The 23,826-nt window shown below is 49.8% G+C and overlaps 1 protein-coding gene and 1 long non-coding RNA gene across 2 annotated transcripts in view; one reads left to right on the forward strand and one right to left on the reverse strand.

Annotated features, from left to right (window-relative positions):
- Positions 1-23,826, reverse strand: part of LOC306809855 — a 639,653-nt gene that overhangs the window by 72,501 nt on the left and 543,326 nt on the right. The window lies entirely within an intron of this gene.
- Positions 1,595-12,165, forward strand: ZFP64 (ZFP64 zinc finger protein). The gene is made up of 6 exons (XM_079321967.1): positions 1,595-1,773; positions 3,079-3,318; positions 5,233-5,394; positions 5,735-5,797; positions 7,231-7,482; positions 10,851-12,165. Exons 1-6 carry the CDS (start codon positions 1,722-1,724, stop codon positions 12,086-12,088), a joined length of 2,007 nt encoding a protein of 668 aa, XP_079178093.1. The 5' UTR covers positions 1,595-1,721; the 3' UTR covers positions 12,089-12,165.

Raw genomic sequence — 23,826 nt, forward strand, 5'->3', positions numbered from 1 at the left:
ACATGCACACTGATTTATGCCTCAGAGGCTGCAAATCGTGTCAAGTGTGATCTCAGCACAGCCCTGCTCCATGACTCAAGCACCCGGTGCAGTGTTACACTCCCAGACATCAATCCTCAGCCAGGCAAGGGAGAACTCCTCCAGAGCATCCATAAAGTCCTGGGCTGGGAGTTATTAGTTATTCATGAGATAATAATGGTGTTTGCAATGCTCATGCCAAAGCCAGAATCCCACAACCACTGAGGCTGGAGCAGATCTCCAAGCTGTGCCTGGTCCCCACCTTGTGCCCAGCCCAGGGCACCGAGTGCCACCTGCAGCCCCTCCTGGGACACCCCAAACCCTCCTGAGCAGCCCCTGCCAAAGCCTGGCCACCCTTTCCATGGCGAAACTCCTCCTGATGTCCTGTGGCACATCTTTTTATCCTATTTTAGCGTGCTGGGAAGTCCCAGGGGTGGGAAGCACAGCACCGGAGCAGAGCCCAGCCCAAGGCCCTGCAGCTCAGGGAACTGCGAGTGCAGTTCACTCCTGAGCGAGCACTTTCTGCAGGACAGCAGGGAGGAACCATGGAAAGGGCGGAGGGAAATACTCTGCAATGCCACAGCTCATCTGCATCTTCTCTGTGTTAATTTAAGACATCCCGTTAGCGGTGTCCGATTAATAACATAGCAAATACGCCAGACACACCGGGGGGCGAAGGCTGGGACAGGGCAGGGCTTGGGGTTCAGGTTAGAGGGGTGAGTACGGCTCTGGGTTCAGGCACGATTCTGGGGTTCAGCCCGGGCTCTGGGGTTCAGCCCGGGGCCAGGCACGGCTCTGGGGTTCAGCCCGGGCTCTGGGGTTCAGCCCGGGGCCAGGCACGGCTCTGGGGTTCAGCCCGGGGCCAGGCACGGTTCTGGGGTTCAGCCCGGGCTCTGGGGTTCATCCCGGGCTCTGGGGTTCATCCCGGGCTCTGGGGTTCATCCCGGGCTCTGGGGTTCAGCCCGGGACCAGGCACGGCTCTGGGGTTCAGCCCGGGCTCTGGGGTTCATCCCGGGCTCTGGGGTTCATCCCGGGCTCTGGGGTTCAGCCCGGGGCCAGGCACGGCTCTGGGGTTCAGCCCGGGTTCTGGGGTTCAGCCCGGGTTCTGGGGTTCAGCCCGGGGCCAGGCACGGTTCTGGGGTTCAGCCCGGGCTCTGGGGTTCAGCCCGGGGCCAGGCACGGCTCTGGGGTTCAGCCCGGGCTCTGGGGTTCAGCCCGGGGCCAGGCACGGTTCTGGGGTTCAGCCCGGGTTCTGGGGTTCAGCCCGGGGCCAGGCACGGCTCTGGGGTTCAGCCCGGGGCCAGGCACGGCTCTGGGGCTCAGCCCGGGGCCAGGCAGGGCTCTGGGTTCAGCCCGGGCTCTGGGGTTCAGCCCGGGCTCTGGGGTTCAGCCCGGGACCAGGCACGGTTCTGGGGTTCAGCCCGGGACCAGGCACGGTTCTGGGGTTCAGCCCGGGTTCTGGGGCTCAGCCCGGGCTCTGGGGCTCAGTCAGGCTTTAGCGCCGCCGCTCCGCTGCCTCAGGCCCTGCCTGCCCGGGCCGCTCACGGCCGGCACCGCCGCAGCCTCACAGCCGGAACTGAGCATGCTCGGTTCCCGCACATCCGCCGGCGCCCGGCGGCCGAGCAGCGCGGAGCGGGGCCTGGTGCCGGGGCCGGTGCCGGTAGCGGGGCTCGGCCCGCGCAGGAGGCGGCGGCGGGGCCGCCATGAACCGCGGCGGGGCGCGGGCGGCGCCCGCCTTCCCCGGCCCCGTGCAGTGTAAGTGCTGCGCCATGCGCGCTCCGGGGCCCGCGCCGCGCCAGCGCCGGCCAGACGGGGCCTGCCCGGGCCCCGAAACCTGAGTAGCGCATGAAGCGGGCGGGAGCGGAGCCCGGGAACCTGGCTGGGGGGGCGGGGGGGAACCCGGGAATCTGCGTGAGCGCCGCGGGCACCGGGCGGGCGGCGGGGCCGGGCGGGGGCAGCGGGGCACGGCGGCGGTCCGTGCGAGCCCGGCAGTGCTCCGTGTGTCCCGGGCAGTGCTCCGTGCGAGCCCGGCAGTGCTCCGTGGATCCCGGCAGTGCTCCGTGTGTCCCGGACAGTGCTCCGTGCGAGCCCGGCAGTGCTCCGTGTGTCCCAGGCAGTGCTCCGTGCGAGCCCGGCAGTGCTCCGTGGATCCCGGACTGTGCTCCGTGGATCCCGGCAGTGCTCCGTGCGAGCCCGGCAGTGCTCCGTGCGAGCCCGGCAGTTCTCCGTGGATCCCGGGCAGTGCTCCGTGAGTCCCGGGCAGTGCTCCGTGCGAGCCCGGCAGTGCTCCGTGGATCCCGGACAGTGCTCCGTGGATCCCGGGCAGTGCTCCGTGGGTCCCGGCAGTGCTCCGTGGATCCCGGACAGTGCTCCGTGCGAGCCCGGCAGTGCTCCGTGGATCCCGGACAGTGGTCCGTGGGTCCCGGTCAGTGCTCCGTGGATCCTGGACAGTGGTCCGTGGATCCTGGGTGATGGTCCATGTGTGCCCGGTAGTGGTCCTTGGATCTGGGGTGATGGATGCTCCATGGGCACTGGGTGGTGGTCCATGGATCCTGGGGAATTGTCCACTCTCCATGGGCACTGGGTGGTGGTCCATGGATCCTGGGGGATTGTCCATGCTCCGTGGGCACTGGGTGCTGTCCGTGTGTCCCGGGCAGTGACCCGTGGTCACTGGGAGGTGCTGTCCGTGTGTCCCAGAGCAATGTCCATGCTTTGTGGTCACTGGGCGGTGCTGTCCGTGTGTCCTGGGGGATGGTCCATGCCCATGGGCACTGGGTGCTGTCCCTGTGTGCTAGGGGATGGTCCATGCCCATGGGCACTGGTGCTGTCCATGTGTCCTGGGGGATGGTCCATGCCCATGGGCACTGGGTGCTGTCCTGGATGATGGTCCATGCCCATGGGCACTGGTGCTGTCCCTGTGTGCCCAGAGGGCTCCGTGCAGCAATGGCACAGCCCTGGGCGAGTGTCCCCGCGGGTCCCCGAGCCCTCTGGGTGCCCCCCCAGCTGGGATGTCCCTGTGCCCCTGGGGTGGTGCCACCCGAGCTGACGGTGTCCCCGCAGTCCCCGGCAGCACCACGGTGCTGGTGGAGCTGACGCCCGACATCCACATCTGCGGCATCTGCAAGCAGCAGTTCAACAACCTGGACGCCTTCGTGGGGCACAAGCAGAGCGGCTGCCAGCTGGGCAGTGCCACCGCCACTGCCACCAGCACCGTCCAGTTCGTGTCCCAGGAGAGCCTGCCCAGCACACAGGCTGAGAGCAGCAGCAGGACCCTCGCCCCCGAGACACAGACCATCACAGGTACAGAAACCATCACAGGTACAGAAACCATCACAGGTGCACAGACCATCACAGGTACAGAAACCATCACAGGTACAGAAACCATCACAGGTACAGAGACCATCACAGGTACAGAAACCATCACAGGTGCACAGACCATCACAGGTACACAGACCATCACAGGTACAGAGACCATCACAGGTACAGAGACCATCACAGGTACAGAAACCATCACAGGTACACAGACCATCACAGGTACAGAAACCATCACAGGTACAGAAACCATCACAGGTACACAGACCATCACAGGTGCACAGACCATCACAGGTACAGAAACCATCACAGGTACAGAAACCATCACAGGTACAGAGACCATCACAGGTGCACAGACCATCACAGGTACAGAAACCATCACAGGTACAGAAACCATCACAGGTACACAGACCATCACAGGTACAGAAACCATCACAGGTACAGAAACCATCACAGGTACAGAGACCATCACAGGTGCACAGACCATCACAGGTACAGAAACCATCACAGGTACAGAGACCATCACAGGTACAGAAACCATCACAGGTACACAGACCATCACAGGTACAGAGACCATCACAGGTACAGAAACCATCACAGGTAAACAAACCTGACAGGTGTACAGAACATCACAGGTACACAGACCATCACAGGTACACAAACCTGTCAGGTACACAAACACCACAGGTGTACAATCCATCACAGGTACACAAACCTGTCAGGTACCCAGCCATCCCAGGCACTGCCATGTCACCTGCCAGGTGCCAGCCCTCTGTCCCTGTGTCCCCATGAGCCAGGTGAAAGAACAGTTTTCACATCAGCTGTTGTGTAACCAAGCAATGAAACAGTGCTGTGCTGCCTTCTTGGGTTTGTTATAGCAATAGTTGCTTAATTTGCTAATTGAGATACAAGTTCTCTCAGAGAATTGCTCAAGTCTATTGTGTAGTGGAACTAGATTGTGCAAATTAATTAAAATTGTCGATACTTTAAAAAATGCTGAATTTACTATGCATTTTATTTTTTATAAGAGTGCTCTAGATGGAAAACAGACACAGAGTTGCTGCCAGGCACCCATCCAGCCCTTTTTATGTGTGAACACTGCATTCCCTAACATTGCTCCCACAACTCATTGGCAGGAAAAATATTACTCAAGATTTCTGCCTATGTGAAGACTCGAGTGAGGTCCTGATCCTGGAGACATTTAAATAAAATTAGGATTTTGTTCCATGTGTGAAGGTTTGCCCTTCTATATATAGTTTTGTTTTATTTTGGTGTGGGACCTCACTAAACCTCAAATTATTTGACTCTAATTTGGATAGACAGATTAAGGCAGGGAATCTGGAAGAGCAGTGAAACAAACTGAATTCAGGGCCCACTTCCAGGAATTTTTGTATTATAATCCTTCAGCTCAGTGTGGGTTTTGGGTGAGTCATTTTTCTGCTTCATATTTACTCATCTTTAAAATGAGGACAGTTCTATCCATTTGCCCTTTTGGGCTATAATGTTGTTTAATTGATTTAAAAGCTGCAACTTTGGCTGAGATATTTTAACCTGTTATTCTTGTGAGTAACAGCTAAAAACAGTAGAGTTGAAAGAGGCTGAGCTTTTTTAACAATTACAAAAATAATTTGTGTGATCCATTTTGACAACATTTGCCATTTAAATAATTTTTTTCTCATTTGGGCTATAACACAGAGTTGAAAAACAAATACATCTTTATTTGGTATTTGGAAGAGAAAAACCTTTTTCCTTTCCTCCTCCCCCAGGTAAATAGGAAAAACAAGAATGTTGCTGGGGAAAATAAAAAACAGAATAGAGAACTAATGAAACTAGACAATAATTAGAATTTTTTAATCTGATTAGAGAAGTTAATGCTCTGATATGATGTTTTTTTGTGTTCAGTTTCTGCCCCAGAGTTTGTGTTTGAGCATGGCTACCAAACCTACCTGCCCAGTGAGAGCACAGAGCCTCCAGCTGCTGCTGTTGTCTCTACACCCCCAAAAGCAAAGTCCAAGAAATGCTCCTCCTCAGTGCCACTGAAGAAACTCAGCTGCCTGTACCCAGGTGAGGTGGGGATTTACCCTCTGCCTTTTCCTTTTAACATCAGAGCTTTGGCACTGGGGAGAGTTGATACCTGCAGCACTTCTGCAGAGCTGCCTCTAAGGGGAAGCATTAGAAAACTCAAGTTCACAGGTGAGCTGGTCACTGTTTTAAGTAGATAAAACTTCAAAACTCTTGTTTGGTGAGTAAACAAGATGATGAATTCATTTTCTGTAAACAGTGAATTTTAAAGAAAAAGCTGTTGAAAATAAATATGTCTAGAATAATATATAACAGGTAATATATTTTTATTATTTTGCTGAATTTTCCTGGAATTTAATGATCTTTATCTTCCTGTTTTCAGGTTGCCAGTTCAAGACTTCCTATGGCATGAAGGATTTGGAACGTCATCGGCGCACACACACAGGTTTGTGTTCCTGTGTTTTCTTTTGGCTTGGTTTCCTCCTTCCAGCTTTTTCACAAAAGCCATTTTGCTGTGAAGTAATGTCTCTATGAACAGCATGTGGACGTGTCTGTACTTTCAGGTATTGTCCTGCATGTGCCTGTTGGGGACATGCCCTGCCCTGGCAGCACCAGGCCCGGCTGGGACTGCAGCCCTGCTGTCCCAGCCCTGTGTGCTTTGTGCTGTCCCAGCCCTGTGTGCTGTGTGTGTGTGTGTGCTGTGTGCTGCTGCCCCAGCCCTGAGTGTGTGTGTGTGCTGTCCCAGCCCTGTGTGCTGTGTGCTGCCCCAGCCCTGTGTGCTGTGTGCTGTGTGCTGTGTGTGTGTGCTGTCCCAGCCCTGAGTGTGTGTGTGTGCTGTCCCAGCCCTGTGTGCTGTGTGCTGCCCCAGCCCTGTGTGCTGTGTGCTGTGTGTGTGTGTGTGTGTGCTGTCCCAGCCCTGAGTGTGTGTGTGCTGCCCCAGCCCTGTGTGCTGTGTTCTGCTGCCCCAGCCCTGAATGTGTGCTGTGTGCTGTCCCAGCCCTGAGTGTGTGTGTGTGCTGTCCCAGCCCTGTGTGCTGTGTGCTGCCCCAGCCCTGAGTGTGTGTGTGTGCTGCCCCAGCCCTGAATGTGTGCTGTGTGCTGCCCCAGCCCTGAGTGTGTGTGTGTGCTGCCCCAGCCCTGTGTGCTGTGTTCTGCTGCCCCAGCCCTGAATGTGTGCTGTGTGCTGTCCCAGCCCTGAGTGTGTGCTGTGTGCTGTCCCAGCCCTGAGTGCTGTGTGCTGTCCCAGCCCTGAGTGTGTGCTGTGTGCTGTCCCAGCCCTGTGTGCTGTGTTCTGCTGTCCCAGCCCTGAGTGTGTGTGTGCTGTGTGCTGTCCCAGCCCTGTGTGCTGTGTGCTGTCCCAGCCCTGAGTGTGAGCTGTGTGCTGCCCCAGCCCTGTGTGCTGTGTTCTGCTGTCCCAGCCCTGAGTGTGTGTGTGTGCTGTCCCAGCCCTGAGTGCTGTGTTCTGCTGTCCCAGCCCTGAGTGTGTGCTGTGTGCTGCCCCAGCCCTGAGTGCTGTGTTCTGCTGTCCCAGCCCTGAGTGTGTGTGTGCTGCTGTCCCAGCCCTGTGTGCTGTGTGCTGTCCCAGCCCTGAGTGCTGTGTTCTGCTGTCCCAGCCCTGAGTGTGTGTGTGCTGTCCCAGCCCTGAGTGTGTGCTGTGTTCTGCTGTCCCAGCCCTGAGTGTGTGTGTGTGCTGCCCCAGCCCTGAGTGTGTGCTGTGTTCTGCTGTCCCAGCCCTGAGTGTGTGTGTGTGCTGTCCCAGCCCTGAGTGTGTGCTGTGTTCTGCTGCCCCAGCCCTGAGTGTGTGTGTGTGCTGCCCCAGCCCTGAGTGTGTGCTGTGTTCTGCTGCCCCAGCCCTGAGTGTGTGTGCTGCTGTTGCAGGAGACAAGCCCCACAAGTGCGAGGTGTGCAGCAAGTGCTTCAGCCGCAAGGACAAGCTGCAGATGCACATGCGCTCGCACACGGGGGTGAAGCCCTACAAGTGCAGGCACTGCGAGTACGCAGCGGCCGACAGCAGCAGCCTCAGCAAACACCAGCGCATCCACTCCAACGAGCGCCCCTTCAAGTGCCAGATCTGCCCCTACGCCAGCCGCAACTCCAGCCAGCTCACCGTGCACCTGCGCTCGCACACAGGTGGGGCTGGGCCCCTGGCTGCTGGGGGGAGCTGCAGGGTCACAGAGATGGTTTTATGTCATGTCCAGATCCCCAAAAGGGGTGATTGTAGTGCCCCTTCAAGTGCCAGATCTGCCCCTATGCTGCAGCCAGCTCACCGTGCACCTGCGCTCGCACACAGGTGGGGCTGGGCCCCTGGCTGCTGGGGGGGAGCTGCAGGGCTGCAGGGTCACAGAGGTTATTATGTGTGGGTGTCCAGATCCCCAAAAGGGAGTTCCCCTTCTAGTGCCAGATCTGCCCCTAAGCCAGATCTGGAGCTGCAGCCAGCTCACTGTGCACCTGCGCTCGCACACAGGTGGGGCACGCTCACATCCGTGGTTCTGAGGGTTACAGGGTCACAGAGATGGTTTTAGGTCATGTCCAGATCCCCAAAGGGATGATTTGAGTTCCCCTTCAAGTGTCAGATCTGCCCCTAAGGCAGCTGCAGCTGCAGCCAGCTCACCGTGCACCTGCACACAGGTGGGCTTGTGCTCACATCTATGGCTGTATAGGCTGGAGGGTCACAGAGATGGTTTTAAGTCATGGACAGGGATTATTTGGGTTCTTGAGTGCCCCTTCTAGGCTAACTTTTCTTTTTCAGTGTGTTGTATCTTAATCAATTGCATTATACTAAAACTCAAGCTTTAGTTTTGCTGCTTCTTCTATTTCTCCAAAATCAATCTTTTTTTTAAAAAAAATACTTTTTCTATTTTACTTGCTGAGAGGAGGCAGAAGAATTTTGCAAGTAATCATTTTATCCTTGTTAGGTTGCAAAGCTGTCATGCACACACCCAATTTTCAGAAAATAAGACTGGTATGTAGAATGTATTGCTTACTGGAATTAAATTAATAATCCTCTAGAAAGTGAGTGTAATCCCCATTGTTCAGAGTGAGATCATCCTCACAGAATTACTTGTTGGACTGGTCACTAAACATCAGCTTCCTGTTCATTTGAGTGAAACTACTTTTAGGATTAATAATCTTATGGTCAGACACAAGGTTTTATCTAAATCCTGGCAGTGTCAGTTAGGGATGGGCAGAAATGTGCAGAGATCTGTCTTTAAACAAACAGAACCAGAATTTGTTATATTCTTTTTCATATCTTGTGCTACCCCATTTATGAAAATTAAGTCATTGAAATATGAACTGTGCCTTCATCAGCAAAGCAGATAAAAATTCAGTAGCTGAGTGTGCAGCTGAGGCTGTAAAATAAACTAGATGAACAAACAGTGCATCTTCATTAATAAAGTCTGTTTAATACAGATAGCACACCATGTATCTCAATTATTAAACAGATACATGGATTAGCACAGTAGGCCACAACTTGATTTGAAAAATATGCAGCTAAACCTATGACATATGTAGCTGGATAAGCAAATTATGCAAAATTATACAGCTCTCACAAACTCTATAAAATATTAACTTCTAAAATAAATCAGCCATTTGCAGTTTGATTATTAAAGAGGATAAATGCTTGTTGAACTAAAAACTCTTTCTTTTTCCTCCTCTCACCAAGAGTGTCTTAGAATCTAATAACACAATTCTTCCAAATAATGCTTACCTGAAGACTTCACACTCAGGAATTTTAGAGAAATATTTAGATTTATAATTTATACTTAATTTATTTTATTTTTAAAATGCATTATTATTTAAATTATTTAAATTTGTTTAGATATTTACTATTTAATTTATAATTTTTAGATTAACAATAGAAAACGGAGTAGTTATTTAGTTTATTTATTTATTTTTTAGGTTAATGATAGAAATGGAGTAGTTATTTAGTTTATTTACTTATTTATTTATTAGGTTAACTATAGAAAATGGAGTAGTTATTTTATTTATTTATTGTTTCATTTATAATCTTTAGATTAATGATAGAAAATTGAGTATTTAGTTTATTTATTTATTTATTTATTTATTTATTAGGTTAATGATAGAAAATGAAGTAGTTATTTAGCTTATTTATTTATTTTTTAGGTTAATGACAGAAAATGAAGTAGTTGTTTAGTTTATTTATTTATTTATTTATTGTTTAACTTATAATCTTTAGATTAACGATAGAAAAGGGAGTAGTTATTTAGTTAGGTTGCTAAGTTTGCTTTGGCTTTGTTTGTTTTTTTTTAATGGCTTTAGAACAGACTCTCTGGAATTGATTAGGCATTAGCAGAGGTTCACCTTGACGTGGCCATGGATATTGTGAAAATGCAGAGTGATGGAGGTGTGAGTGTGTCAGAGCAGGTGCTGTCCCTGTGTCAGCAATGGGAGGTGTGAGTGTGTCAGAGCAGGTGCTGTCCCTGTGCTGGCAATGGGAGGTGTGAGTGTGTCAGAGCAGGTGCTGTCCCTGTGCTGGCAATGGGAGGTGTGAGTGTGTCAGAGCAGGTGCTGTCCCTGTGTCAGCAATGGGAGGTGTGAGTGTGTCAGAGCAGGTGCTGTCCCTGTGTCAGCAATGGGAGGTGTGAGTGTGTCAGAGCAGGTGCTGTCCCTGTGCTAGGAATGGGAGGTGTGAGTGTGTCAGAGCAGGTGCTGTCCCTGTGTCAGCAATGGGAGGTGTGAGTGTGTCAGAGCAGGTGCTGTCCCTGTGCTGGCAATGGGAGGTGTGAGTGTGTCAGAGCAGGTGCTGTCCCTGTGTCAGGAATGGGAGGTGTGAGTGTGTCAGAGCAGGTGCTGTCCCTGTGCTGGCAATGGGAGGTGTGAGTGTGTCAGAGCAGGTGCTGTCCCTGTGCTGGCAATGGGAGGTGTGAGTGTGTCAGAGCAGGTGCTGTCCCTGTGTCAGGAATGGGAGGTGTGAGTGTGTCAGAGCAGGTGCTGTCCCTGTGTCAGGAATGGGAGGTGAGTGTGTCAGAGCAGGTGCTGTCCCTGTGTCAGCAATGGGAGGTGTGAGTGTGTCAGAGCAGGTGCTGTCCCTGTGCTGGCAATGGGAGGTGTGAGTGTGTCAGAGCAGGTGCTGTCCCTGTGCTGGCAATGGGAGGTGTGAGTGTGTCAGAGCAGGTGCTGTCCCTGTGCTGGCAATGGGAGGTGTGAGTGTGTCAGAGCAGGTGCTGTCCCTGTGCTGGCAATGGGAGGTGTGAGTGTGTCAGAGCAGGTGCTGTCCCTGTGTCAGGAATGGGAGGTGTGAGTGTGTCAGAGCAGGTGCTGTCCCTGTGCTGGCAATGGGAGGTGTGAGTGTGTCAGAGCAGGTGCTGTCCCTGTGCTGGCAATGGGAGGTGTGAGTGTGTCAGAGCAGGTGCTGTCCCTGTGTCAGCAATGGGAGGTGAGTGTGTCAGAGCAGGTGCTGTCCCTGTGCTGGCAATGCCAGGGGGCTCTGGCAGCTGCAGAGCAGCAGCAGCCCCGTGACCCGCGGCTCTCTGCAGGCGATGCCCCTTTCCAGTGCCAGCTGTGCCCCGCCAAGTTCAAGATCAACTCGGACCTGAAGCGGCACCTGCGGGTGCACTCGGGGGAGAAGCCCTACAAGTGCGAGTTCTGCGAGGTGCGCTGCGCCATGAAGGGCAACCTGAAATCGCACGTGCGCCTCAAGCACGGCGCCGACAGCAGCCTCAAGTGCCCCGAGTGCGACTTCCAGTGCGGCAGCAAGGCCGGCCTGCGGCAGCACGCGCGCGGCCACCGGCCCGAGCAGCCCGTCAAGTGCCCCGAGTGCAGCTACTCGTGCTCCAGCCGGGCGGCCCTCAAGGTGCACGAGCGCGTGCACGGCAAGGAGCGGCCCTTCAAGTGCCAGCTCTGCGCCTTCGACACCAAGCAGCGCAGCAACCTCGCCACCCACGTGCGCAAGGCCCACGGGGACAAGGCCAAGGGCAAGAGGCCGGGCGGCAAGGAGGGGGAGAGGCCCAAGCAGGGCGGCTGCAGGCAGGTGGTCAGGCTGGACGCCAAGAAGGCCTTCAAGTGCGAGCTGTGCGAGGCGTCCTTCGTGCGCGAGGACTCGCTGCGCAGCCACAGGAAGCAGCACGGCCCGTACGGCGGCGCCAAGGGCGGCGAGCTGCCCGTGCTGCGGCTGCAGGTGGAGCCCGGCCGCCCGCCCGGCGCCGCCGGCCACCCGCCGCTGCCGCTCCCGGCCGCGCCGGCGCCGCCCTACGGCGAGGGCTGCCTCAAGATCATCGTGGGCCAGCAGGTGCCCCAGGCGGGCGGGCTGGCGCCGGCGGCCCCGGGCAGCGCGGCGCTGGCCGCGGGCCAGGAGGAGCTGCTGGCCGGGGGCCGCCTGCAGCTGCTGGGCCACGTCAGCGTGCTGGCCCCCGCCCCGGTGGCCGCGGGCGCCGCGGGGGACGCGGGGCCGGGGCCGGAGGCGGCCGTGCTGCTGGGCGGCCCCGAGCAGGGCCTGCTGCCCGGCCACGAGCCCCCCGGCAGCCAGGCCTTCATCGCCGGCTCCGCCATCAGCTGCTCCGACCTGGAGGGGCTCAACGCCCTCATCCAGGAGGGAGCGGCACAGGTGACCGTGGTCAGTGACGGGGGGCAGAGCATCACCGTGGCCACGGCTGCTCCTCCTGCCCCCATCTTCTCATCCTCCTCCCACAGCGAGGGCCCCAAGCAGAGCTACTCCATCATCCAGAGCGGGGCTCACACGGCCCTGCTGTGTCCTGCTGACTCCATCCCCGACTAGCAGGGGATGCCCTGGGCCCTGCTGTGTCCTGCAGACCCCATCCATGATCAGCAGAGCTGCTCTGTGTCCTGCAGACCCCATCCATGATCAGCAGAGCTGCTCTGTGTCCTGCAGACCCCATCCATGATTATCAGAGCTGCTCTGTGTCCTGCAGACCCCATCCATGATTATCAGAGCTGCTCTGTGTCCTGCAGACCCCATCCATGATTATCAGAGCTGCTCTGTGTCCTGCAGACCCCATCCACGATCAGCAGAGCTGCTCTGTGTCCTGCAGACCCCATCCATGATTATCAGAGCTGCTCTGTGTCCTGCAGACCCCATCCATGATCAGCAGAGCTGCTCTGTGTCCTGCAGACCCCATCCATGATTATCAGAGCTGCTCTGTGTCCTGCAGACCCCATCCACGATCAGCAGAGCTGCTCTGTGTCCTGCAGACCCCATCCATGATCAGCAGAGCTGCTCTGTGTCCTGCAGACCCCATCCCTGATCAGCAGGGCTGCTCTGTGTCCTGCAGACCCCATCCATGATTATCAGAGCTGCTCTGTGTCCTGCAGACCCCATCCATGATTATCAGAGCTGCTCTGTGTCCTGCAGACCCCATCCATGATTATCAGAGCTGCTCTGGGCCCTGCTCTCTCCCAGGGCAGTGTTGAGCCTGCCAGGAATTCACAGCAACAGCTGAATGCAGGATTTGCCCTCCAGAGCCAAATAGCTTCCCCTTCCACCCTGTATTTGTCTGCACACTGAAGGAAGCAGCCTGTGTGTGACAAGGAGGATGTGTTTGTATTTCTGTGCCTCTGCTCCTTGGAAAAGCACTGTTGCCAGTGTCCCCAGGCAGTGACATCCCCTGCTATGGCTCTTGTACTGCCTGGTAGAAAACTCCTCACCTCGTGCTGAGTTACCTCCAGAACAGCCCTGTTGTTTGATGCACACACAAAAAGACAATACCCTGATTGATTCTGGAGTTTAACTGGGTTAGTCTCAGCTCTGTGCTCCTGGCTGAGCTCTAAGGAGCCCCCACTGCTGCCTCTGCTCCAGCCCAGCTGAGGTTTGAGGGGCTGCTCCTCAGTACCTGCAGCAGTTGGTGGCACCTGGCACTTGGAATGCTCCTGCAGAGACCAGGTGGTTGTTTTTAGAAAGCAGAAGAATGTTGTCCTTCTCTCAGTAGTAACTAACTTTGTTAGCACCAACACAAATTCTCCCTGGCATGGTGATGATTGTCAGAGGTGCCTGTAATTAAAGAGCAAAACAACTGGAAATATATTTTTTACAAACACTACTTACCTTTTGTTTTTATTTTGATGCTGCCTGGTGGGAGTTGCATGGGTGGTAAAAGTGCATTAGAGTTTGGGTCTTCTTTTCACATTAAAAGAAATGATTGAATTAAATTTATTTTTTTTTAACTTCGAATCCAAGGCCGGTCACTCCAGCAGAAATTCAGGTTGCATCACGAGGAGATGGTAATTTAATATTATATTTATAATAATATTATACATACATACATATTTATAATAAATATTATTATATTTATAATTTCTTATGGGCATTTCTCTGCTGAAAGAATTCCAGGCTGTATTCTGAACTATGCAATTGCCCGTGCAAAGGTCCCACAAGCTAAAAGCAGTGGGTTTCCCCGTGCTGGGTGGTGGAGTGAGCTCTGCAGGCAGAGTTTCCTCAGCTCCCAGTGTCCTGTGCCATCCATAGGTGGTGCCAGAGGCCCAGGGAAGCTTTGGAGCTCCTGGATGATATTTCCTGTTTAACACTTCCCTGTAAAAACATTTCAAAATTCAGTTTTTTGAGACATTACCAAAAGCTCAGCTGTAAAAATCTCATTGTCACTTAAGACAAAAAGCTGCAAATAAAAAGAAACACCCCAAGTTTTCTACAAGAAGCAGATCCGTGGCCAAAATTTAATCTCACCGTTTAGTTAAATCGATAATATCTTTCTCCTTGTTAATTCATTTTACCCATTCATAGCTCACAGCTGTAGAACTTCGGGCACTGCAAGAATGATAAACCCCGAGGGATTTTGGCAAAGCTGCAGGTTTGAAATGCAGTTTATCTGAGCTTGCCCTTGGCCAGCAGCCTCACCTGCAGTCCAGTGTCCCTCTGAAGCTGCCCCAGCTCTGTTATCTGCACTGCAGCTGCTCAAAAAGCCTCCAGAACCTTCTCGGGTAGGAAACCAGTAGATTTGTCACATTGTAAAGACTCACCTTGGTGCTGGGCCTCAGAGATAAACAGGAAAGATAAGGAAATGGTGTGAATGGATAGGCAGAGCTCAGTGCTGCTGCTTCAACGTTTGCCTGATTGCATCATGTGAACAATCTAGAGATTTCTTCCTCCACCCTGAGAAAAAACCAGCTGATAACCAGGGCTGACACAGGCACAGTTTCTTTTCAATTTTCTCTTCCAATATTCTGGCTTGATTGCTGTGTGTGACAGGAATGGTCTGTGTGTTTTGGAGCTGGCAGGAGCAGATTGTTTTAATCTCTGATGTTCACTTAATACATTCTTCATGTAATCAGCAGAACCATCCCAGGAGGGAGCCTGGTAATTCAGAACAAGTGTCTCTTGTAGAGCTCTCCTGCTTTTGAGCACATGGTAAATAAATCCAATCCCTCCCTCCCCAGAGTTCTGCCATGGCCCCGGAGCTCTGGAGCAAGCTGGTTCTTTCCAGGACAAAATATTGGGATGGATTTTTGGTTTTGCTGTCTGGAGATCCCCAAACTCCCCTGGTAAGTGCTGGGCCCAGGAGCAGAGCTCAGAGGTTCCAGTGCTGCTCACACTGCTCCCAGAGGGAAGGGAAAATCTGGATATCCCACCTTGCACATCCCTGGGGAAGGGAAAATCTGGATATCCCACCCAGCACAGCCCTGGGGAAGAGAAAATCTGGATATCCCACCTTGCACATCCCTGGGGAAGGGAAAATCTGGATATCCCACCCAGCACAGCCCTGGGGAAGGGAAAATCTGGATATCCCACCTTGCACATCCCTGGGGAAGGGAAAATCTGGATATCCCACCCAGCACAGCCCTGGGGAAGGGAAAATCTGGATATCCCACCCAGCACAGCCCTGGGGAAGGGAAAATCTGGATATCCCACCCAGCACAGCCCTGGGGAAGAGAAAATCTGGATATCCCACCCAGCACATCCCAGATGGAAGGGGAAATCTGGATATCCCACCCAGCACAGCCCTAGAGAAGGGAAAATCTGCATATCCCAGCACAGCCCTGGCTCCCAGAGGAAAAGGTAAATTTGGATGTCCCAGCAGAGCCCTGGCAGGCTCTGCTCCCTGCCAGGCTTGTCCCCAGTTTGCCCATGGGCTCCCAGCTGTGAGTGTGAGGTGCTCACAGCCTCCCTCCTCCCTGGGGTGAGCTCCTGCCTGCTCAGAGAGCTGAGGTTAAACTCAGAGGTGCAAAACCTCTGTGCATTTCCAGTAAACCAACCCCAGCTCTTGGGTTTTTCCAGCCCTTTGGGGTTTGTTACTGTTCCTGACAGCCAGACCCAGTTCCACATGAGCTGATCCTCCACCAGACCTGCTGAAATGTGCTTTTTTTCTTGGGCTGTGTGAGGCAGGAATACACAGCAGGAAAAAAATCTGAAGAAAAATGTGTTTGGACACCTTTAATTGTGTTGAGCCCAGCTCAGTGTCCCCAGTGGGGCTTGAACAGCACTGGATTAAACCTTAGCAGTGATGCTGTATCTTTTATCTGGTTCTGATAAAAACTTAACTGTTCTTTGTATCAGAATGGGAGATTCCTGCTCAAAACCAGCCTCAGGTTGTCCCATGCACAGGGAGGGTTCCTGGATGAGTGGGTGGGATCAAATCCTCACCTCAGATGAGGCCTAAAACAGAACTTGGCCCAAAGCTTCAGAGCTGGGAGAAAACCAAATATATTAAATACATGTGGGGTTTGCAATTAAAAAATTGTAATCAAAATATTTCCCAATCCTTTTGGGAATGAGCTGTTTATTACTGCTGTCATCTGGCTGCACTGGAAAGTACCTTCTGTTGTGGAGTTTAAAATGTCACAGACATTTTTCTCTACAATACAAAGAACTGAGGAAAGGCTTTTTTTAAAAAAAAAATAAGATACCTTTATTTTATTCTGTATTTCTGATTCTTTATTTATTTGTGCTTGAAATCAAAATATAGTCAGACATCCTTTTTGCACTGTGCTGCTCTGGTGAGTGCAAAAATATTTTCTGTGCCCTCAACGACAAGATCTCTATCCTATAATTTCAGGAATATTGACTGGCTACTCTAATGGCTTTTTACATCTCCAGTTGGAAAATCTTTAGCCTTGTTATTTAAATTTTAAGAAGAGAAACCAATATTGTTAGAAGAAACTGATGTTTCCTGTCACTTACCCAATGACCTTTCAGGAGGTGACAAAGGTTTCTATAGTGACCTGAGGAAATGATGTCTCAGGTATCAGCGTGAATTAAAAGTCTGTGGCAGGAAAAGCTTTCTTTTCTCTGTCTCTCAGGTATCCAGTTCTGCCTTTGTCTTTATTCCAGTGGCTGACATGGAGAAGGACTCAGAAAACATCCAGGATTTGGTTACACGTCTTCCGAGGATTCACAGTGTTGTAGGGGAGGAGCAACATCCATGGCAAAGCAGAGGTGAGGGTTTTACAAGCTCAGGTTCAGGCTCTGCTGCTGGAATTCTGTAACCTGTGGGAGCAGCCAAATTATTCCACAAGCCTCAGGAGCTGCGTTTGCCTCTCTGAAACCAGGAATTACCATTGGCTGCAGATTCAGCTTGGACAGAGTTCCTCGATTCTGACCTTGTCCAAACTCACCTTTAATTCTGAAAGTGAAAGCTCTTGGTTAGTGAGAGTGGCTGCATTTTGTTGAACATGATCTGGGAAATAATTAACTGAGGGCCTGGAGAGTGTTTTGAGGTATTTTTATTTAGTTGCTGTGTTTTGGTTTGGTTTTATTTTAAAGATATTTTCTGCCTTCTTGTGCTGCTGGGTGAAACAACCTGTTATCAATATATTCCAGTTTATCAAACCTGATGTGAGACACCTAAAAAAGCCTGGAAGAAACCTCCAGCATTTTCAGCTTGAGTTTCCCACTGATGTCATCCAAAGTGAAGGAAAGCTGATAAATCTCTGTGCTGTCTGCACTGGCAGTGTTTGAAATAAAGGCTGGCCCTGGTGCCTGTTGCTCTGAGCTGTCAGACAATTTTCCATCATTTTGCTCCCCAAGGCCTGGGCCAGCAGAGGCAGAGCAAGGCCAGCCCTGAGCCCTCCCCTCCCTCTGCCTGCTGCTCTATTTGCACTTTCTGAATGTCAGACTGAAAGAAAAAATCCACCCCACACCTTTTCCTAGCACAGATCTCAGCTTCCTCCTCCTCCCAAAACGTGTCTGCACTTACTGTGTTGGCCATAATTCATAATTCCATCAGTGATACCAGTATGTAAATCAGCTCTGTCAGTGTTTGCACTGGAGTGTGTTCCCCAGCTGGACAAGGTGCCCTCAGAAGGATATGGTGAGGATGGGAATAACTTGGATACCTCAGTGATGAGCGAGATGCAAATTCCCAGATGGATCCTGCAGATAGTCACATCTCCTGATGGCCCAGAGGAAAATTTGAAAGAGCAGGAATGCATAAAGCTCAGCTGCATAATGCATAGCAGTCATAATTAATAGATTAAAGTTCTTTGTGAAACATGCTTTTTTATTCTAATAAAGGGAAGGGACTACAAATGGTGCCACAGTTTGAACAAAACAGCAATGAGAGATGCCACGTTAGAGTTGTAAAGCTAAAGAGGTGAAAAAAAATGTACCTTGGGTTTAAATTTTTACAAGACTGATGGAAGACTCATTACCTTAAATAGCAGCGCTTTTCCTTGTCTCTGGGCACATTCTGGATCATTCTGGTTCTCAAAGTACCTTAAATTGCTGGGGGATTATTGTTTAAAACTTGCCAATCCTTGCTGCTTAGTCCCTCCTAAAAAGTTCAGGATTCATCCTGTGAATCACTTTGCCTTAACAATGTTAAATTTTGCTCTTGTGTAAAATCGTGGAGATTAGCCATTGATAGAACTTTAATTGGCTGGGGATATTCATGATTTTTTTTTTTCCTTAAAAAAAAAAAAAAAAAAGAAGCCTGCCAGCAAAATTGCTTTTTGGTGATGACTCTGCTTGAAAAGTGCTCTGCAGGGGCCCATTCCCAATTGATTATCTTTCACAGCTAATAGCTTCAAAGGCTATTTGGTGGACAGTCCAGTTTTACATTTAAATGTAAATCTCGATAGCCTTGACAGACTGATGATCAGAAAAAAGAAAGGTAAAACCAGTAAAATGGATGTACAGCTGGTATAACTTTCACCAGCTCCTCCCGGGGCAACTGCAGTGAAATTTAAATGTGTGACAAAGCTCTTTGGAGGAGATGCTGGGTGGAAACTTCCCCAAGGTGCAGCATTAATAAGTTGTTGAGTGGCCTGGCAGCCCTAAAAGTTCAGTGTGGTGTCAGTGGCTCCCATTTGTGCTGCCTTTGGGGTCAGGAGGGAATTCAGAGCTCTGGAGCCACAGCAGGGACATTCTGTGGCCGAGGGAGGGGAGGACACACGAGGGTGGCCTGGGCATGGCAGAGGTGCCACAGCTCCCTGGGCTCAGGGGGGGCTGCCTGAGTGCACTCTGAATTGTGACAGCATGGAAACACAGAATTACAGAATCACAGAATTCACAGGATTTATAGAATCACAGAATTACAGAATCACAGAATTACAGAATCACAGAATTACAGAATTCACAGGATTTATAGAATCACAGAATTACAGAATCACAGAATTACAGAATTCACAGAATTTATAGAATCACAGAATTACAGAATCACAGAATTACAGAATCACAGAATTACAGAATTCACAGAATTTATAGAATTACAGAATCACAGAATTTATAGAATTACTGAATCACAGAATTACAGAATTTACAGAATTACAGAATCACAGAATTACAGAATTCACAGAATTTACAGAATCACAGAATTACAGAAATTACAGAATCACAGAATTCACAGAATTTATAGAATCACAGAATTGCAGAATCACAGAATTACAGAATCACAGAATTTATAGAATTACAGAATCACAGAATTACAGAATTTATAGAATCACAGAATTACAGAATTACAGAATTTATAGAATCACAGAATTACAGAATTCACAGAATTACAGAATTTACAGAATCCCAGAATTCACAGAATTTATAGAATCACAGAATTACAGAATCAAAGAATTACAGAATCACAGAATTCACAGAATCACAGAATTCATAGATTCACAGAATTCACAGAATCACAGAATTCACAGAATTTATAGAATCACAGAATCACTGGGTTGGAAGAGACCATCACCAAGCCCAACCCAACCCAAACATCTCAACTAACCCATGGCACCAAGTGCCACATCCAATCTTTTTTAAACACATCCAGGGATGGTGACTCCACCACCTCCCTGGGCAGATAATTCCTTTATCATAAAGTATTTATAAAGTACTTCATCACTCTTTCAGTAAAAAACTTTTTCCTAATATCCAACCTAAATTTCTCCTGGCACAGCTCAAGACTCACAGGAGTGACTGATACCATTCTTATTCCATCCTCCCTGGGAGAAAAGGTGGACAAGGAATTCCTCAGCTGGGAGGAGATGCCTTTTTCCTCATTTTTGATCTTTGTTGCCTTGGAAACAGAGCACAGACACTGCTCATTTTCACTGCCTACTCCTCATGGCCAAACAAGAATTTTCCAGACTTCCACAGGAAGGGAAAAGAAAGGACAGGGAGGGAGAATGTTCAGTGTAGAACCCATGGAGAAACTGGAGATGAGGGAAGGAATGTCTAAGGAAAACAGGGAGGTGGTTTCAGGGATACCTGGGGTGTTTGTCCCAGGGGCACTGGCACCCTTGTCCTCTACTCTGATTTTCCTATGGATTTCTGGAATCACCTACATAAGGCAGAGAGAAGAGAATGTTTTTGTTTAAATTAAGTTTCAATTGCACTTCAACAGCAGAATATTCCTGTGCAATAGGGTAAAGGGCATCTATGCCTGTCTTTTTCCTATTTCTTCTTCATATTTTCTTTTTCTTCTTTTTGTTTGTTTGTTTTAGTTGCTTTGTTGTTTGATGTTGTTGTTTTGGGGTTTTTTGTTTGGCTTGTTTTTGTTGTTGTGGGTTGGTTTGGTTTCTTGGGGTTTTTTTTGTTGTCAACTTCTACAGCTCCATAAATCCTTTGCATCAAATCCCAAACTCCCTTCGAAGTGCTGTCCAGCACATTGATCATGGCAAAATGGGATCAAACCCAGGCAAAACCCACCTGCCTTTTATTTGTCCTTTGGGGCAGCACCATAAATTAACAATGATGCCCCCAATTAAATCATATTCCCCTTCCAATACCAAATTCCTTAAAAAACTTGGAACATGTTTAACAAAAATTGACACTTCTTCCTCCTTCCTCTGATAAATTCACTGCCCCATTGTTTTATTTATTCAGGATGCACAAAGCCAAGGAATCAGCAGATGCAGAGACTCCATCAGGCATGTGGGGAAGGTTTGTGCCATGGCACAGCTCAGCTTTGGGGTGGTTCTGAGCCCCATGGGATGGGCAGGGTGCAGCATTTGGAGGGAAATCCCTCAAAACTCAGGAGTGAAATCCCCCAAAACCCAGGGGTGAAATCCCCCAAAACCCAGGAGTGAAATCCCCCAAAACCCAGAGGTGAAATCCCTCAAAATCCAGGGGTGAAATCCCCCAAAACCCAGGGGTGAAATCCCTCAAAACCCAGAGGTGAAATCCCTCAAAATCCAGGGGTGAAATCCCTCAAAACCCAGGGGTGAAATCCCTCAAAATCCAGGGGTGAGATCCCCCAAAATCCAGGGGTGAAATCCCTCAAAATCCAGGGGTGAGATCCCCCAAAATCCAGGGGTGAAATCCCCAAAACCCAGGGGTGAAATCCCCCAAAACCCAGAAATTAAATCCCCCAAAACCCAGGGGTGAAATCCCTCAAAACCCAGGGATGAAATCCCCCAAAACCCAGAAATTAAATCCCCCAAAACCCAGGAGTGAAAGCCCAGCTGGCTCCTTGCAGAGCAGTGGCAGCAAAGTTTTCAAATTGGAATTAATCCTCTTTTCCTCCCCGTGTAGGTAAGTCTTTAAATCCAGCTATCAATCCAGTGGCTACGAAAAGGGAGATCCATAAAATCCATGAGCAGAAATACAAGTTTCTGTCTGTGTTAAACTCTGAAAAAATTATCCATGTGGCCAGTGAACTTTGCAGTGATCTTTCCATTGACTCCCTCCTTAAAATCTGTGAAATGACTGGTACAGAAATCAGAAAGGAGCAGAAAAAAAAAAAACTTTACTTGTTCTTTCACCTTTTGGCAGTTTCCTGCTCTGGGTTCAGTTTTCACAGATTTATTCCAGAGGCCTTTGGCCCATTCGTGCAGAACTGGTCAATTTGCATGTGCAAATTTCTATTCTTTGCCGTGTCTCCGTTCCATTGTGTGAGTTCAGTTTTTGCATTTGGTAAATAGAAATACTTTGTATTTAGAGAAAAAACAGGGCCACACACACCCAGTTCTTCTGTTTACTACAACTAACAGCAAGTAGTAAAAAAAAAAATAAATAAATAAACAAACATGTTCCCCATTAAATCAGTATTAATTCATGCAGAAAATTCACTTCATCAAAGGTTTTTCATTTTCTGCCTCTCCATGTTATAAAGATGTTAATTTCTTTAAATCCCAAGGACTATCATTATTTTAGCTCATATTTAGACACAGAAATTGTACCATAAAATTAAGAACATTCTTCCCTTTCCTTCTGCATTGTTATTAGTGGAAAAAAAAAAATTACCAAAACAGAATTTCCTTGAAGGGGACTTCCCAAAAACTTTTAAATTTGTAAACATTTAAGTGTCATACAGAATTTAATTCTTGAGTACAATTTACTGTATTCATGCTGAGTAAAAACCTGGGTGTTGATGACTTTTCCTGTGAGCTGTTTTTTCTGCAGGAGCACGGTATCACTGTGGCAATCAAAGCAGTTTGGGGCATGGGGCTGTTTAGCATCCTGCTGATGAGTTATGCCATCAATACCAAACTGATTTCCAAGATAAACCCAACTGAGGCATAACAAAGCCCAAGTGATGGCCAACTGTGCTTATGTGATCATCTTACAGTGGTTACACAGCTCTGAGCTGCTTTTATCACCGGCCTGGTGATGCATTTATTGTGGGCTTTGCAGAGAAAAGGATTCAATTAAAAAGGCATCGTGGTGTTATCAGCCAAATTCTTCAGCTCAGCTCCTGGTCGTTAAAGGAGTTACTCAGCTTACACTGAATGAATCGAAGGAAAAATGGAAGCAGGAGTGATTTGTTAGGAAAGCAAATAAAAGTGGGTACAGTTGCAGAGGGAGGACGTGAGGCCCCTGGGTGAGCACATCATCTCCGATGGACAAACAGCTGCTAATCTTATCAATGCAAAGATGCCTCCGTGCTGCATTTAAAAGCCAGCTGCCTTTATTCCAGCTCCCACTCCATTGAAATCTGCTATAAATACCGACTTTATAACACTGGCCCAATGTATGAATTGCTCAGTTCAAAAGAAAAGCTTTTTTTGGAGGAAGGGGGAACGGGGTAAAGGCAGTGTGTTGTAAAAGCTAAGTGGTTTTATTGGCACTTTAAAATACCCTTTTCTGCTGGACTCTATCAGCTCTGATTATATATAACAACACTGGTTATGTATTAAAAATGTGTGTCAATAGTTCTGGTAGCACTGTGATTTGTCATTTGTGTGCCAGAGGTCCCAACAGGCTTGATTGACAAAATCTGGCTCAGAGGGGTCACACGGGGATGTGTTTGGCTGGTAAATTGATTGAGCAGCATCTCAGTGGTTTCAGTGAGGATCCATCCAAATGCCAGTGCACATGCACACCTCTCAGCCCCTCTGAGGCTGCCACAGTGCAGCAGGTCCTTGCAGGAGTTTGTCAGTCAAAGGATGAATTAAACCTCGAGTAAAGAACAAGTTAATTCCTATTTGCACAGGAGGGCTGCTCTGTGGTTTAACTACCCTCATAGGCAGAGTCTATGAACTGCTGCTCCTAAAACCCCTCTGCCCTGGCAGGTGAAGGTGTAGCTCACTAAAAGGTGTTAAATTTGTGTTTGCCACTGCTGACCTACTCAAAAGTACCAGACTTTTTGTGTGTGAGAGAGAGCAGAGCCAGGACGGAACCACTCAGACATCCCATCTCACCCAAACTCCCTAAATAAAGCAAGCTGCACCCAAATTGCTGCCACAGAGCAGTCAGGCTTTTCAAAGGCTGCTTTCAAGCCAGGAGTGGAGATAAAGCAGGGAGTAAAGCTGGACACAGCAGAGCTGTCCTGAGGCAGCAGGTGTGGAGCTGCTCTGGGCAGGGAGGGCAAGCTCTGCTTTTCAGCAGCTTGTTCTGCCTGTGTGTGAACTCACAGGCTGGGAAATGAAACATCCCCCAGGACAGCTCCCTCTTTGAATCCTCTCAGCTGTATCCTACATAAATTACGGTGTGCTGAGACTGGAGGAAGTAATTTAATGCTGGAATTCTCCAAAGGCTCTGGCTGCTGCTTTTGCTGAGGTGTAGCTGTGTTATGCATTATAGATAAACAGGGACTTTTGAGGACTCCCCCCTCTTCCTCACAGTCTCCCACAGGAGTGAGATCAGGGAGTTTTTGTTGATAATTGCTGAGTGTTCAG

Source organism: Erithacus rubecula, assembly GCF_903797595.1.
Source record: "Erithacus rubecula genome assembly, chromosome: 18".
Taxonomy (NCBI): domain Eukaryota; kingdom Metazoa; phylum Chordata; class Aves; order Passeriformes; family Muscicapidae; genus Erithacus; species Erithacus rubecula.

Bases quoted from the DNA above. Each gene is read 5' to 3' on its own strand.
- ZFP64 (XM_079321967.1), top strand. From the start codon at position 1,722: ATGAACCGCGGCGGGGCGCGGGCGGCGCCCGCCTTCCCCGGCCCCGTG. The intron at 3,319-5,232 runs GTACAGAAACCA...TTTTGTGTTCAG, and splicing joins CGAGACACAGACCATCACAG to TTTCTGCCCCAGAGTTTGTG. The intron at 5,798-7,230 runs GTTTGTGTTCCT...CTGCTGTTGCAG, and splicing joins TCATCGGCGCACACACACAG to GAGACAAGCCCCACAAGTGC.